The 17,199-nt window shown below is 36.5% G+C and overlaps 2 protein-coding genes across 3 annotated transcripts; one reads left to right on the forward strand and one right to left on the reverse strand.

The window, feature by feature from the left end:
• The first annotated feature begins 5,915 nt into the window (after positions 1-5,915).
• LOC137747428 (type I inositol polyphosphate 5-phosphatase 10-like) lies at positions 5,916-9,929 on the forward strand. Of its 2 annotated transcripts, none has more exons than XM_068487533.2 (11): positions 5,916-6,276; positions 6,559-6,642; positions 6,782-6,845; positions 7,411-7,501; positions 7,611-7,715; positions 8,071-8,587; positions 8,684-8,877; positions 8,993-9,101; positions 9,248-9,396; positions 9,482-9,691; positions 9,770-9,929. In XM_068487533.2, the coding sequence occupies exons 2-11, from the start codon at positions 6,610-6,612 to the stop codon at positions 9,774-9,776; spliced, it is 1,479 nt and encodes a 492-aa protein (XP_068343634.1). In that variant the 5' UTR covers positions 5,916-6,276; positions 6,559-6,609; the 3' UTR covers positions 9,777-9,929. The 2 variants fall into 2 exon arrangements, with proteins under 2 accessions (XP_068343634.1, XP_068343635.1); XM_068487534.2 differs by having other exon boundaries at positions 6,152-6,276; positions 6,569-6,642.
• Positions 9,930-11,234: 1,305 nt separating this feature from the next.
• Positions 11,235-12,667, reverse strand: LOC148698370 (uncharacterized). Its single transcript, XM_088681838.1, has 2 exons — positions 11,660-12,667; positions 11,235-11,336 (listed from the first exon to the last, which is right to left on the reverse strand). The coding sequence occupies exons 1-2, from the start codon at positions 12,567-12,569 to the stop codon at positions 11,293-11,295; spliced, it is 954 nt and encodes a 317-aa protein (XP_088537964.1). The 5' UTR covers positions 12,570-12,667; the 3' UTR covers positions 11,235-11,292.
• Between the last annotated feature and the right edge of the window lie 4,532 nt (positions 12,668-17,199).

Consider the following 17,199-nt stretch of genomic DNA (forward strand, 5'->3'; position numbering starts at 1 on the left):
CATATTTTAGAGCATTTTTTACGTAGATAAAGTTTTGAACTAAATCATAAACCTTGAATGCTTCAATTCAAAAGAACAAACATGAGACGTTTTGCTAATTTGTTTATTACACGTACCCGCTAAATGCATGAATAACTTTGATGGATAACTATATGTCTTGGATCGTGAACGAGATTTTTCTAGCAGATAATCTTGCTTCATTTGGGCTTTAATAGCTGGGTATGTTATCATGCTTTTGAAAGCCTACCTCTTGTGTACATCATTTTACTTGTTATTATGCTTCGGGCCATCCATTACTGTAATCAAAAGAATCGAAAATGTTCTTTCTTTTATCTTCCAGAAGTTATAATTTTCTCGATGCGTGCCTTGCCTCTAAAAGCCTAAAGTAACAACCCAGGAAACATGCTCTTCCTTTTATATCAAATGCCCATATGTTTTGTATGCTTAGCCTTCCCCCTAAATGCCTAAAGTAACCCCTACTATTTGGAACGTAATGATATCTTGGATGCTTTGGGACCAGAACTGAAGGCTATAAATCTCACTAGCTGATGAGTGATGACTGGCTCGGCTCCTTCCAAAAAACTTCGCACCTTTCCGCTTGAAACGGAAACATAGTATTAGTTTTAAGTTTTAACCTTTAAGCATATTTTGGTCTTTGATGCTTTGGTTTTGGGTTTGACTGAACTAATTAAAAGGCTAGCACCCAAAAACATGTTTAAAGATAATAGAAAGAAAGGTTCCTCGACGTGGGAAAAAGAACGAAGGGTTTTTCTATAGAATTATAAGAGAGACGAGTCATAGGCACACTTCCAACAACACTAATATTATCCCTAACTTGTTAATTACCACTTGCACAATTCGTTAGTGTGGAGTTTTATCACAAAATACCTTGATGTTAGATTGAATGGGGTTAGGATATTTAAACACTTCATTCTTTCTTTATAAGGCCGATGTAAGATATTTCAACATTTTCTACTTTCTATGTTTCATGGTAGTCAAAATGGGGTTCTTTGTTTTGTTTATACAAGTGATATTTCCAGACTACAGAATTCAAACACATGAGCTCGAGTCAATGCCCTTAGTTATTTGAGTCATGAGACGAGCCTCTCACAGTGCAGGTTTATTTTTAGCAACACTATCAATATTGTGGACAATTCAAATGAAGAAATAAATCATAACGCATACCTTCTGCAAGGCTAAATCTTTAAAATGAATCACAAACTTCAAATATTAATCATAAGAATATAGTCAGGCCGAACATCGTGCCTGCGACTGTCTGGGCAAGTTTGGATATTTTGTTCTCTGGTAGCATCAAAGGGCCACATAAATTTTTTGCAAGTATTGCTTAATAATCTAGAATCTAAAACCAAAAAGTAAGAATATTATTGGTGTTACAGGTTACGAATATGTTATATGTGTCTGTACATACACACACACACACTCTACATATATATATACATATATATACATATATACATATATATGTATATATATTGATGCTTTGGGACCAGAAGGGTCTTCTCACTCACTGGTTCTTTTCAAAGAATCTGCACCTTTCCGCTGTAAATAGAAAGCAAGTCTTAACAATATGATTGATTGAACTATATTTTGACCACCCTTTTTTCTTGTTGCCAATATTGTGGTCCAAAAAGTTTGGACTAAGATAGCAACAAAACGGCAAAGAGTGGACTAGAGAACCGGCGGAGTGGATAGAATTTAGAGTTCATGAGTAGAACTTGTCCCTAAAATTCGACTTGCAAGAGAATATGGTGCTTTAAGAGTTCTCAAACCACTTCAAGGTATGTTGTTCTTCGGAATTGGGTCCTAAGTTTGGAACATGGAGACAACAAGCTCATTCATCTAATGTTATCGATTTATCCACTTTCAAAGAGAAATCATATTATTATTTTAGAAGACCTAAAAATAAATGTTTGAATCGTTGAAATACATTATAGAGTGGCGTGTTAAAAGTATATATCCTTGATATGATCCAAATTTATAATGTGGAACAATTGAGTCCAAACATTACTATTCAGTCTCATCACAACCATCGTATTTGCATACTCAAGAAACATTATATGAATTTATGGAATAACCTCTTTTTAAATAATTATATAACTGAAAATCCTCGTCACACCCATAATCCATTACAAACTTAATATAAAGGCACAATTAGACTCAAGATATTAGATCCCAACACAGTCAAAAGTGCAGATTAAACATTATATTCAAATATTGAATTTTAAAAATATGAGGGGGTTCACTTTTTAATGGGAAGGCTTATTTTATCAAGCTTGTTAATTAAGAAGTGCATGCAATAGCGGGTCCATAATTTTAAGGCCGGGACGTTCCAATGTAAAAGGTTCAAATAAACTGCTCACACTGTAGAACATATAGCTCTATGAATAGAACGGTCCTCCCTAGAACATGTAGCCCTAGGATTAAAACATTCCTCTCTGCCCAAAACAGTTGGAGGGTCAAAAAAAGACATTCATACATGTTTTTCCTAGACCACGGATGGTCCCGAAACCACCCTGGTCCCTCTATAAATCCACCCATGAGTGCATGCCTTACAAATGTGGAAAACAGATAAAGAATTGCATTTTCAAAATACAAAAACAAAAACTGTGTCCCGTTGAGAAGTGTGTGTGGGGAATGGGATCCAGCAGCTTCAAGTTTGAAGTACAAAAATGTTGAGTCCAAAACATGTTGTCTGGGAGCCCCCTCCCTCCCTTTGCCAGCCTTGAAGAAATTGATCTTCCTTTTTTCGACATTGTTTTTGGTACCATCAAATTTACACATTTGTTGTATGCTTAATTAGCTTCTTCCTAAAACCAATACTTAGCATTTTATGGTTAAACAGTCGACAACCATTTCTTGTAAGCTGTGTTACGTGGTCCAAAGGCTTTGCCCTTGACAAACCCAAGACCAATAGAACTAGGGAAGGAAAACAAAAGACTAGAAATGTGGAGCAAAATAGAATTAGTTTGGTTCCATATAAGAATGCAAAAGTTGTATTGGAAGTTTTTGTTCTGCTCAATTTCAGTCCAAAAGGTTCCAGTTCTACATCAAAATATGAATATTTTAAAACTGAGTCAGTTGGTTTGATTTTACTGACAGTTTAAGATTGGTTGTACTTTACCGACTATTCATGATTTGAGAACTTGTTCAACGTTTGTCTAGACCGGTTTCAGTACAATATCGATCGAGATTAGTTAGTTATCGACAAATCAAGTTAGTTGGTTTGTCTTTTTAGACTCTTTTTTATTTGAAACTCCAACACTAGAAAATGCCAATAGTGCGGTCCTCCTTTTGTACGCAAGTGTAACCATAAAAGGGCTAAGTGCACCTTAACAAACTGAGGTTTGACGTGAGTTTCAATACAAATCAGATCACGTAATATCATGTTTTTCACATTACACCCTAAACTTTTGACGTTCGTCCAACTTACATCAATTTAAGTTGATTGTATGGTCAACCATTAACTGCTCATGAATCCAAGTTGAGACTCACCCTCCAACGGTCAACCTAACAAAAATGTGTAAATTGGTTTAACGTTAATCAAAATTATCATGGTGCTATATGAAAATCAAAATCTCATAGTCCATCATGAGACTGGCCTTAAATTTTGATAAAGAGAAATGCAAGACTCTTTCAAAATGGAACTTTCCGTCACCTCATGTTTTAAGCATAAAATTTTATTTTGTCAGCACCAAAATTATGTAAAAAATGAGATGCCAAAGTATCTATAAAGAGTCCTACTTTTATGAAAATCTCTGTAACGTTTTCCATGGCATGTAAAATGTAGTTTAACAGTGAAGAAAGAAAGATTGACAATTGGCAAAGTGCACGATGAGCCCCAAAAGCCCGAACCGGGGACCGGCCAGGGGAATATTAAGATTATTATATTGGCGGCAGCGGTGGCAGCGCCTGCCGTACTGCCAGGAAACCATTACCCACAAACAAAGCCTCCCCAAGTTTGACTGTTTGACGGAGACACACACATACACACGTGGGGCCTCTTTTTCCTCTGTCACACAAAATTAAAAATAAAAAAGACATTTAATAAACCCTTCCCTCTTGTTTCTCTCTCCCATCAAATTTTAATGCACTAGAAAGTGGGACGCACGAAAACCATCACCAGAATCTGCTAAAACTTAAGAACAAAGTACCAAATTGATTTTTTTCTCATTTAAAAATAATTATGCCGATGATTTCGTCATAATAGTTCAATTATTCGAGAGATGAAGAAACAAGTAGTATGTAGATTTTCAAGAAAAGGGATTTTTTCAGATATCTGCCTTCTAATTCATTATATTAGAGAATTTGTACAATTGAAATTTGATTCAATTGCTAAAAATAGAGGTCTACTTTAAAAATTATAATAATTTTAACTATTGAACTAAATTTCAATAGAACCAATTCCCTGATTTGGTAAATTAAAAGAAAGAAATCCGCATTTTCAAAACCAACTTTCTTCCGGAGCTGAAAACAAAGTACAAACTGACATAAAACTCAACGTTTTAAATCCCAATTCCCAACTAATTGTGTCTGGACTTTATTTGATGGGACATTTCACATTCTTCTCTTCCCCACTCTTTCTTTTGACCCCCCTCATCATTGTCTTCAAAATTTTCCCATGAACAAAAAAACAATAATGTTTAGCATTTTACTTGCTAATTGCACATATATAATTATAGTTTTGTGTTTAAATTTATTTGGAGAGTTATGTCGGAATTAGTGACTGATAAGATTTACATATATTTAACGTCGTGTTTTTTTTTTTTTTTTGCTATCATTTTTTTTTTAAGTTGAGTTGCAGAACCTTTCTATTTCTTCAGATTGTTATACTTAATTTTGTTATAAATTGTTTTTTTTTTTATCAAAAAGGGCAAGTTTCCATAAAAACAACCACAAGGATAATCAGAATCAAATAGAAAAACAAATCTCGCCTTAGTTTGACAGACATATCTCAAATGCGAGTGTCTTTACATGAAGACCAATACTAGTGCTAGCATCAGCTAAAAAAGGGGAATATAAATATACTCTTTCAAACCTCTCACACATATGTTTAATCATGTTCGTTGATTCTGTTTGATTTACTCAATTCAATTGTCAAAAATAAAGAGTGAAATCAAAAGCTAAAAAGTGTGTAAAATCACTTTCTGATAGAAAATTTGCTTTCTTAATAACATATTCCATGTCACAAAAAATTAATTGAAAAAGAAATTGTAATACTTGAATTGTCATTTTCTTTTTCGTTTCAATAAAGTTTATAGAAAATTCTAAAAAAAAAAAATTGCAAAGAGAAATGACGTTTAAATGTCAAAAAATATATAAATATTTTAAAGAAACATATTAAAAATAATAAATAATATATATAAAATCACGTTTTTTATATACATTTTGACATAGGTTTTTGTGGGACCCATCCAGTAATGTATCTCAACAACCTAACTGTCTATCTTTTACATCTTACCTAAAAAATTATGTACACTAAAAATCACTCAAATCTAAACTACTATACGGTTGGATTAAATTTAGTGTTTCTTTGTAGAACCATATTCGACCATTTTTTCACTACAAATGAATTTCATAATTATTTTGGATTTGTCTAAATTTTTAGTAAGGATGATTTATGAATGATGTACTAAATACCGACGTTTCGGATCATTGAAATACATTACGAAGTGAGCCCTATCAAATGAGTGTTAAAATGTGTGAAAAGCGATGTGTCTCCGAATCGTAACTTATATATATATATATATATATTAAAATCAATAAAAATATATTAAAAACACTAATAAGTTTCGCTCGTGAAGTTATTTATTGCATTTGTCTTTGTTTGTATTGTCCATCAACAAAAAACAAAGGGAGAGGACTTTTCTTGAAACACCAACTATAGAAGAACAAGAGGTGGAAGTTTGAAGCCATCCACATAGAATATGCAGGTCTCCTTGTCAGTCTTATCACGTTCAATTCTCCATCTCCTTTTTTTTTTTTTTTTTTTTTTTTCTGGAGTAAAAAATAAATTAAACAAATAAATCCAAATATTTTATCAAGGCAAGGAACAGGGAATCGCTTTGTCCAGTTGACTTTCTCGAGAAAACCCATGTTGCCTGTCAACTTGTTTCATGGGTTGGTTGTTCTTGTTGCCATTGCCACTCTTTCTTTATAATAATATGTACATATATCATATATATTGTATTTATATAAGTTTACAGAGATCTCATCCCTCCTCCTCCTCCATGACTGTCAATCCTTCACCAAGTTCTGGTAATTTATGTTCTATTTATTCTGTCATCTGAAACTGAATTGCATTTGGGTGTTTGTGTTTGATGCTATTTGTTGGATGTAGGTAACTAGATTCTTATTCTCTGGGAATTGTATTCGTTTGTTCAATCTCAATATTTTACCATTATTCTCATGCTGTCCTCTTTGTTTTTAATCTATAATTTATTTTGTCCAATTCGTGAAATTTCCTTTTTTTTTTTGACAATTTAATTATCCGTTTAGGAGGGTTTTGATCTAATTGCAGTATTAATCTGTTATCTGTAGGTTTGTGAAGGTCTGTGACTAACAGTTGATGAAAAAGTTGCACCTTCGGAAATGACTATCAGCAATCAAGACGTGAAAAAGAAGGTTCCTTTTTCTTATTTTTGTTTCCAAATTCTTCGTCTTTTCTATTTTGTAGATAAAAAAATGGATCTTTCGGCAAACAGAATGGTGTTTTTTTAAATCAGATTTTGTTAATTAATTGGATTTTACCCTTTTGTTTCAGTCTTTTATTCATAAAATCTTCACCACAAAGGAGAAAGAAGGAAGCGGCTCTTCGGATTTCTCTGGTGAGTAAATATGTTTCTTTCTGGTTTCAATTCAATCACTTATCACCATTGTTTTCCACTGGAGAAAATCTAGAGAGAGAGAGAGAGAGAGAGAGAGAGGATATTCCTTGCAACTGGGGACTTATATTATAGTTGATGTTATCTTTCTTTTTGGAACTGCAGAATAGAATCCCATCTGCTTTTTGAAGGATGTGATTTACTTTTCTTTTTTCGAATTGATTTGTTTTTCTTTAACTGTTTGTAAGATAGGGACATTGGTCCAACCATATAAGACATTTGGGGTCTAAAAATGGCGTTTTTGGTAAGAAAGATATCGATGCCTACAGTGAGAGGGAGAGCACCATGGAAATGTAATCTTAGAATATATTCATGTTTCAAATCTAAGCTACTGCAAGAAAGGTAGCGACTAGCAAGCATAGAAAATGTCCCTCACATCCCCACCTCTCTCTCTCTCTCTCTGCTTCCTTTTTAACTTCCAAAGAAAATTTCTGTCTTGCTTAGCCTACAATTCTTATATATTTGACATCTTACCGTGAAGTCTTTACGTAATTGTATCCTCTTTCAGAAGCACAGCAGTCTAACCCGTCAGTTGACATTCAATCTATAAGTGACACAGGGTCTCAAATGCCTGCCGGTCAATATGTTCAGTCCTTTCGGTAATTGGAATATCTTCTACAACTATTTCTTGTTTCTGTCTTTCTATCCCCTGGCAAGAATGCATATGCGCTAATTTTTGGCTTTTGTTTTCTCGGTTTTTTGTTTCAGGGTTTTTGTAGCGACATGGAATGCGGGAGGGAAATCTCCTCATAGTGGCCTTCGTCTGGATGATTTTCTGCAGGTTAATAATGAATCAGACATATATGTCTTGGGGTATGGTCTCTTTATTTATTCTTTTTTTCATTTTCTTTGTGTTTGCCTTTGATTTTTATAGTTTCAAACGGATAAATTATTTTGACAATTTTTTCAAATGAAATTGTACATTTGGGTACTCGTTTTTGAAACCATCGGACTGTGATATGAGTCACAGTGTATGATAATGTGTCAAAAAGAGAGGCACACACGCTGTAGAAAGAAACTAGTGACTTTTATCTTCTGCGTGTATTTTTTGTTTTGTCATATCAGTTCGGTACAACCTTTAAAATGAAAATGTAATTCCATATTGTTTGTGCTTCTGTAGAAGATATTGATTGTTCATCTTATTAATTTTTAGGCTTTTTTCCATCAGTTTCCAGGAAATTGTTCCGCTAAATGCTGGAAATGTACTAGTTCTAGAAGATAATGAACCTGCAGCAAAATGGCTCGCTTTAATCAATCAGTCACTAAACAAATCACCTGACGGGTGTTCAAGAAGCAAAGCAGGTGGTTCACGATTTTCCTCGAAGCCTTCCCTTAAAAAGGTCAGTAAGACTTTTAGGACAGAGAGCAAACGGAGGTTGAAGAGTTGCAACTGCCCTTTTGAACTAGAAAGGAAACAAAGTAAAGATTTTTGCTTTCGGTGCCAACAATCAAACATAAATGAAGACGACCTTTCTTCAGATCCGGATGAGGATGGATCTAATGCCTTTGATATATCAGAAATTTCCATGGCCTCTGCTACCAACCAGATGAAGTACGGCCTTATAGCAAGTAAGCAAATGGTAGGAATTTTTGTTACTATTTGGGCGAGGAAAGAGTATATACAATATGTTAGCCACTTGAGGATCTCTTGCATCAGTCGCGGGATAATGGGACTTGGAAACAAGGTATTTTGTTAAAACTTTTACAATCACCGGATGTCGGTTATACATAAAAAAAAAAACCTTTGACAGTACATTGATTATTTTGTATACTGGTTGCAGGGCTGTATATCTGTGAGCTTCTTATTCCATCAGACAAGCTTTTGCTTTGTCTGCAGTCACTTGGCATCTGGGGAGAAAGAGGGGGATGAGCTTAGGAGAAATCTGGATGTATTAGAGATTCTTAAAAGCACTCAGTTTCCGAAGATTTGCAAAACGGCTCATAGTAGGATGCCGGATAAAATTCTAGGACATGAGTAAGCATATTTCAACCTTGTTATTAAAGTACTGAATCCTTTTTATAATCCAACACTATTTTCTCACATTTATTGACCCTGATTGTCTGATTAATCTCTTTGCAAATGGATCTAGTGTGGTCATATGGTTAGGGGACTTGAATTACCGCATTGCTTTGAGCTACTCTGAAACCCAAAAGCTATTGATGGACAACGACTGGGATGCACTTTTTGACAAAGATCAGGTAACTGATTTTGCCTTGAAAGAATAAGAAATTTATGTTGGAGTTGAACTACATGTACAACATAAGATTCGTTTTTCGTTACAAGCAGATCACATTTCATTCTCTCATGGTGTACTAATAATTTTTGTTTTGGGTTGCATATATAGCTCAAGATCGAAAGAGAAGCAGGGCGAGTATTCAAGGGATGGAAAGAGGGGAAAATCTACTTTCTACCTACTTACAAATACTTTTATAACTCAGACACATATTTTGGAGAGATAAAAACATCAAAAAAGAAAAGAAGAACACCAGCTTGGTAGGTCGACTGGAAGAAAAGAATGTACTTACGGAACCCAATTGACTTTAACAAAGAAGTTTATTTGACTCGTTTAAAATTGCAGGTGTGATAGAATACTATGGCATGGAAATGGGATTAGACAACTTTCTTACATACGTGGAGAGTCTCAGTTCTCTGACCATCGGCCAGTGTGTGCAGCATTTTTTGTGGATGTTGTAGTTAATGAGAATGAAAATAAGAAGGGATCGCCTAGCTCGAATATGAAAATCGAATTTGAAGAGCTTTTACCAACTGCTAGATACCAGAGAAACATGTAAGTTATAGCTAAATTTGGTTAGTTCTTTGCCTACTGTTAAAAGTCCTTTCCCTGATCGTCCTTTTGTATTGTCAGGTACTAAACAGTAACCGTAACCACTGAAAGTTTGAAGAAATACCCAGTATTGCTTATCAAATGAGATGACGTAGGTTTAATGATGCAAGGTTTTTTGCAGCACTGAGGTGCAGAATAATTCTCCATTAAGTGATAGATTCTACAATTTGATATTTTGTTATATCTTTCATTCTCTGCTGCAATGGTTTTATATACATCTTACACACACACACGCATGCAATAAACTACAGACATAAAGGTGGCGTGCCTAGCTGCCCATACTGTAATACATCAGAGCACATGCTCTGACACCATGTGCTAGTCTGCTGCTGTACACCCTTGCTGTGCTGTCTGATACTTTCCTTTAACACTCCCCCTCAAGTTGGAGTGTGAATGTCAATCACACCCAACTTGCCCAGATGTGCATGGAAGATGGGTGCACGTAATGGCTTAGTAAATAAGTCTGCGACTTGCTCCCCCGTCTTGACATAAGAAGTTTTGATTTCTCCTTTTTGAACTCGTTCACGGACTGTGTGGCAATCGATCTCGATATGCTTTGTACGTTCGTGATACACTGGATTTGCAGCTATGTGCAAAGCGGCTTGATTGTCACAAAACAATCTTGCTGGCTGAGGATGGTTAACATGTAAATCTTCCAATAAATACCTCAACCAACTTAATTCACAAGTGGCAGTAGCCATGGACCGATACTCCGCTTCCGCGGATGAACGAGCTACTGTAACTTGTTTCTTGCTTTTCCAAGACACCAGTGATTTTCCAAGAAAAATACAATAACCAGTCACTGACCGACGTGAAATGGGACAACGAGCCCAATCTGCGTCGCAATAACCAGTTAAAGATAATTCACTTTGGGAAGAAAACATCAAACCTTGCCCAGGAGCTCCTTTAAGATATCGAAGGAGTCGATATGCTGCATCAAGGTGGTGTCGTTGCGGATCTTGCATAAACTGACTCAACGTGTTGACAGTGTATGCTATTTCCGGTCTTGTGATGGTCAAATAAATTAACTTGCCAATTAAGCGCCTATACCTCGCAGGTTCATGAAGTGAAGTGCTTCCTGTGGGTGTTAGCACTAAATCAGCCTCCATTGGAACTTTCATGGGTTTAGCACCAAGTAACCCAGTCTCCTCCAGTATGTCCCGTGTATATTTCCGTTGACAAATTGTGACTCCGGCTTTCGAACGTGCAACCTCGACTCCAAGGAAATATTTTAGAGGTCCAAGGTCTTTAATTCGAAATCGACTGCTAAGGAAAGTCTTTAGGTTCTTGATTTCTGTCTCGTCGTTGCCTGTAATCACCATATCATCAACATACAACAATACAATAGTGAGTGAAGTACCCTTGACTTGGGTGAACAGAGAGTAATCTGCCTTAGATTGGCAGAAACCGATGTCACTGATAGCCGAAGAAAATTCTCGAAACCAACTTCTGGACGCCTGTTTAAGACCATATAAAGATTTGTGGTGTGGGAAATGTGGTTGGCAAGGTGAGGATTTTGTGTCGGGGTGAGGTAGTAGAGCCCATCAAAATGCTTGCCCAGGCCAATCATCCTCTTCGTATCCATGTCCTGCACAACACAAAAATCAGGATAGAATGTCACTATACATCGCAAAGCTCTTGTCAATTTACTAACCGACAATAAATTGACGCGGAACTTTGGTACATAAAGAACTTTATCAAGAGATAACTCATGTGACAATTTCATTGAACCAATCCTTTTTATTTCCGCTTGCCCCCCATTTGGTAAGCCAACATAGTCATGCTGAGCATCCATGATGTTGTGTGTTGGTGGCGAATGAGAAATATGATCAGTGGCTCCGCTATCAACAATCCAACATAGATTCGAATGTGGATCTGTTTGTGCTATATTGCATTTAGGCAAGAAAATACCTGTTGCATTGGCAAGTGGCTGTCCATTACCGTTACGAAGCATGGCGATGATTTGATTATACTGCTCGGTAGTGAATGTAGGACCATCAGAAGCATTGGTCTTGGTGGTTGTGGTAGGGGTGATAGCCTCGGCATTGTTGGCTGCTCCTCTCTTGTTCCTGGGCTTCACATTTTTTCCATGCCATTTGTGTCCTTCTGGGAACCCAATGATGTAATAGCAATGGTCCACCAAGTGTCCATCTCCATCACAGTAAGTGCATTTGAATGACTTACGTGAAAAGGTGTTGGAGGTCTTGCTATTGGATGAGGATGATGCATAAGTTCGCTGGACTTGCATTGCATGCGAGGATGTCCCCATATCGCGACGACTAGCCACATCCATCTGCCGTTCATGTTGAAGAATAAGGCCATGGACTCTGCGTGTATCAGGTAGTGGACTCATCATCAGAATCGAGCCTCGTACAGTTGCATAGGATTCGTTCAATCCCATCAGAAACTGCATAACTCTTTCTTTCTCTTCCCGTTCAGCAAGTCCTCTCAAACCTGTGCAAGTGCAATCTAATGGATCATGATATGACGCTAACTCATCCCATAAGGCCTTCATCTTTGTGTAATAGGCAGAAACAGAGAGCTGCCCTTGATGATTTTCAACAATTTCTTGTCGAATCTGGTAGATCCTCGAGTCACTGCCCTGTGAGAATCTGTCTCTGAGGTCGCTCCAAACTGCAGCAGCAGTTTCGGTGTACATGATGATGCCGGCTATGTCTGAGTGGACTGAATTCACAATCCATAATGTAACCATGTCATTGCATCTTTTCCAGGCCGCATAATTTGCGTCCAGTGATGAGGGAGCCTTGATGGTTCCATCAATGAACCCAATCTTGTTCTTTGCGCTGAGACCCATGCGCATGGCACGGCTCCATTGCCCGTAGTTGTTTCCATCAAGAGTTTTGGAAACCAGGACAAGTCCAGTGTGATCTGAGTGATGAATGATATATGGGTCTGAGAACTCCATGAGATTCTCATCTGATTTATTGTTTTTGGGTTTGACTGGTTCTGTCATGTTGTGGTCAATGGTATTTGTGGGAGAGCTGTAGAGATTACGGAAAGGCGAAGGTGAAGGAGCAAGAAAACTACTTGATGGTGATGGTAAAGGTTACGGTGGTTATTGATATGGCAGCTAGGATTGGTTATAATCAAGTGATGATTCTGTGTCTGGGAAGAAAATAAAGCTTCTGTGTCTGGGAAGAAAATAAAGCTTCTGTGCAGCTTTGGCGGAAAGATTTTGCCCAGACCAAGTGATGGAATGTTGAGGTATGTTGGAGGGTATTGTGTTTGTGGTGGCGGAAGCATGAAAGAGTCACCGGAATCGGTGCTCTGATACCATCTACAATTTGATATTTTGTTATATCTTTCATTCTCTGCTGCAATGGTTTTATATACATCTTACACACACACACGCATGCAATAAACTACAGACATAAAGGTGGCGTGCCTAGCTGCCCATACTGTAATACATCAGAGCACATGCTCTGACACCATGTGCTAGTCTGCTGCTGTACACCCTTGCTGTGCTGTCTGATACTTTCCTTTAACAGTACTGCACCGAAATAGTTGACTTCTCCTGCGGGCAATATGAAGTATGTTCTCTCACAGCAAAGATGCTCGGCTTTGGATATATTCGGATTTCCTAACAAGTTGAAGGGCAGATATGAATAGGTGACAGATTATTGTGTGAATTTCTGCTGTCTTTGTTCTCGTCATTTATTAAAGTGTTGGTTACAATATTTATTTGTAGACATTCCCATTTCTTTTGCCTAAATTTGGGTCAACAGAGAATGGAGCTGATGGTATAAAATTGCTTGATTCACAAGCCACCCGGTCTCATCTATGATCTCAACGTGTTTAACTGGGCGAAACATTTTAGGTCGGTGGTGGTGAAGCTGAGAATACACCATATGGTAGTTTAAGTTCAGGATTATAGTATTAAGCAGCACATTCAGTTTCAAACTTTGTATGCAAATTGGCATTGCATTGGTAATCGAACCCTTTTAGTTATAAGTTGAGTGTCAAATATTTAAGGCCAATGTACGGGTGTTTTTCAGAATCAGAATCCATGTTACCAATATCCAATCCGAAATTTTGGACTGGGACTGGATCGGAACACAATTTTTAAATTTGGAATTTTCAAAAACTTTGGAGTTAGGGTAATCTCGGAAATTTCGGAACATTATTTGGAAATTAGTATATTTTACAAGTTTTTTTGGTCTAGATAGAGAGAATAGAGGGTTTGAACCTGAGACGTAATGAGTTGAAAATTTTGACCCTATTCACCATATTAATTCACCACTTTCGGGTCAATGTAATTGATGTTTTGGTTTTGTTCCATGTTTAATTAATGTGGTAGGGGTTTTAGTGGACTAATTAATGTCTCCTTACTGTATGAACATCATAATTGAAACTAGTCATTCTCTTTATCATTATCTAATGATCATATATGCAAACAAATTTATTAAATATAGAGATCGTTTAGCTATTCATATGTATCAAACAATGAAGATCAGAATTGAAATCGTTCATTCTCTTTATCATTTTCTAAAAATGATATCGGTAAAAAATCATTCAATTTGAAAATCATTAAACCATTCATATGTATCAAACAAACAATGAAAAGACATTAATTATAAGTTCAGGGATAAGTAGGTTTTCATATAAGGAACACAAGCATTGTCCATCCTGAAAAGCTCCATAATCCTGTACACTTTTACTCGGCCCTAAACCAATAAGAAGTCCAAGTCTAGTTGATCCAAATAAATAGTTGCAGACGCAGAAGCATCTGAACAAACTTAGGTACAAAAATGGATCTAAGGATTTAAAGCCCTAGTTTTAAACGGCAAAGTTTTTCGATCAAAAAAAAAAAAAAAAAAAAAAAGGGAAAAAGGGCAAAGTTTTGTGCACATAACTTGGAACTTTCCAACCAAACAAGACATACAATTATTTCCCTTCGTATTATTTCGCCACCGCTCATAAACTTCAAACCAAACGATGACAATTCTTTTTATCTTTATTTTTTTTAGTTGAGCGATAGCATTAGTAGGCTAGAAGTTAATTATTAGAGAAAAAAGAATCAGTGAGGATCGAATTTGCATTAAAGTGCATAAACTTGATGTTTTTCATCATTATAATAAAGCGTCATCTGCATTACAATTCTTTAATAACAATTGTTTGGACAAGGAGGTCAGTATGTTGCAATGTAGTGGGGCAAGTGGTACGTGTCACTGTTTCAATTGTTTTTTTCTCTACAAAGACGCATTTTTGCACTGCGCAGTAGAACTCCTTTGTCAATGCATTTTTCTGTCACAACACTACTTCGTAGTCATAAACTTTTGTAGTACAGTGACACCCACGTCGTATATTTTGCAGTATGGTAGGGTGTCACTATCGCTGCAATTCTAACTACAGTATTAACCTTGGCTTTAGAGCTGTAAACGGATGGATATTGGCCGGATCGTCTTATCTTTGATCCGATAATTCGACGGATCCTATACAACTAAACTTATATCCGATTTTGTACAATTAACGGTATCGGATCCTATACAATCAAAGTCAAAGAATATTTCTATCCGGTGGTGAGTGTTAAATTCATTACAAGACCCAACTAGGCAGCCCACACAATTGGCCCAAATACAAAACATGAAGTTCCAAAGAAAAGCACAGAACAAGCTCACCACCAAGGGTGAAGAAGCTGCCACGACCGACGGAGGAAGAGCCGCCCCGAAGGGTGGCATGGAAATCGACCAGCAGTACAAAACAAGCGTAGGGAAGGAGAGAAGTTTAGAGAGGGAAGCCTTCTCTCTCTCTCTCTCTCTCTAAAACTAGCTATCTCGAGAGAAATTCTCTCTCAAACTCTCTCAAATCAAAGAATTGTTGTAAAAGAGATGTAAAAAGTGTTTCCCTTTCTTTTTTGGATAAACTCAAGAAGCAACTAGCAATGCCACTTTATCGGTGTTAGTTTCTAAGTTACATTCGTTGCAAACTCCAGAAGTCACTCTTTTGGCTCCTACATTCGGTGTTAGTTTCTAATGTGCTAGGAACTGTGGGATTGAGATATATAGTCAAAGACCTTCACGCAATAATAGATCTATTGTAGTTACTGTTCTCGGAACTTTGACATGTTTACTCTTTTGGTAATAAGTTGTTTCGGTTATTAGTTATGCTGAAGTAAAGGTTAAACTACAAGATTCCAAACTAGACAATGAATTCTTAATTTTGAAGTATTTTAGTCAATTTGTTGGTGATAGTTGATTTTTTGTCATTTCGTACAACATGTAACTTTAAATTTGCAGAAGTTCTGTAAGGGGTTGTGAAGTAGTCTAGGTGGATTATCTTTAGGCTGGATTTTTTTTAACCTTAGGTAATATCACTTAGAACAGGCTTTTCCTGCGCATATCTTGCCCTCCCTAGACCCTGCCTTCATGGAAGCTTAATACTCTGAGGCTCTGAGCCATTTGTCAAGAGAGTTAAAATGGTTACCAATTTAGTAGAGCTATCCCCTTTTTGTTGAAGACTCGCATTCAGTAGGTCGAAAGCGTTTTTGTACTCATTTGAAATCCTTTGCTATTTCTGCTATTAGTTCGTGGGCGGGTTTCGTCTGCCTTTACTTTAAGCAATGTGGTATGCTCTCTCACAGCTTGATTTGTATGTAGATATTTGTGCTGTGTTGTAATGACTTACATGTTTTTTTATATTGTATAATCGATACCAATATAAAAGCTCAAAACATAGTGGCTTGTGTAACATATAAATCTCTAAAGCATTTTCATGAAAATAAAATTATCAATACATGGAGAGTAATCTCAAACTCTATGTGGGGGTGTTGTGTGTGTGTGTGTATGCGCACACTTGTATTTTTAAGGATCACTAACCAGGTTGGCAAATTTGCGAATCAAGCCTAACCATTTTTTTGTGGGGTCCTTAGTCCTTACTAGTTCCACAATTGAAACCCTTTGAAGCTATGGAATGGCTTTAATTATGTCCACAATTGAACCCTTTGTCCTACTATCTTTTAGAAACACATCCTCTTAATTATATTAATATTTATAGATAGTTCCAAGTCTCCTTATTTTATGTAAGAAGTCTATTTATGTTCTGAGTGGTAGGCTGATAAAATTGAAATAAAGTCTTATTATAGTCGGGGAGCCTCTGAATTCATGTAGCAAAAACATACGATAGAGTTGTACGTGTACTTGTTCTTGTCTGTTTGCTATTATGCACCATGTTGTTTAGTTTGACTTTGACCTATAATATATGGAAATGCTTAGTCGGAAAAATATGTTTGATTTGCCAGTGAATATGTGGATGGATATCGTATGTTAGTTTCGGTAGGTGACAGGGATTCAGGAATGAGCTTCTTGTTGCTTATCGTAGGAAGGCTTGGGTTGTAAAATGTAGGCTAAAGCAGCAAGCAAATAGGAAAGTATTGAAAAGCATAATCATCTAGTTACAGACACTCGAATGATGCGGTTCATGAGGCCTACTAT

The sequence above is a fragment of the Pyrus communis genome, chromosome 2, assembly GCF_041283825.1.
Source record: "Pyrus communis isolate YQ-2024b chromosome 2, ASM4128382v1, whole genome shotgun sequence".
In the NCBI taxonomy this organism is placed as follows: domain Eukaryota; kingdom Viridiplantae; phylum Streptophyta; class Magnoliopsida; order Rosales; family Rosaceae; genus Pyrus; species Pyrus communis.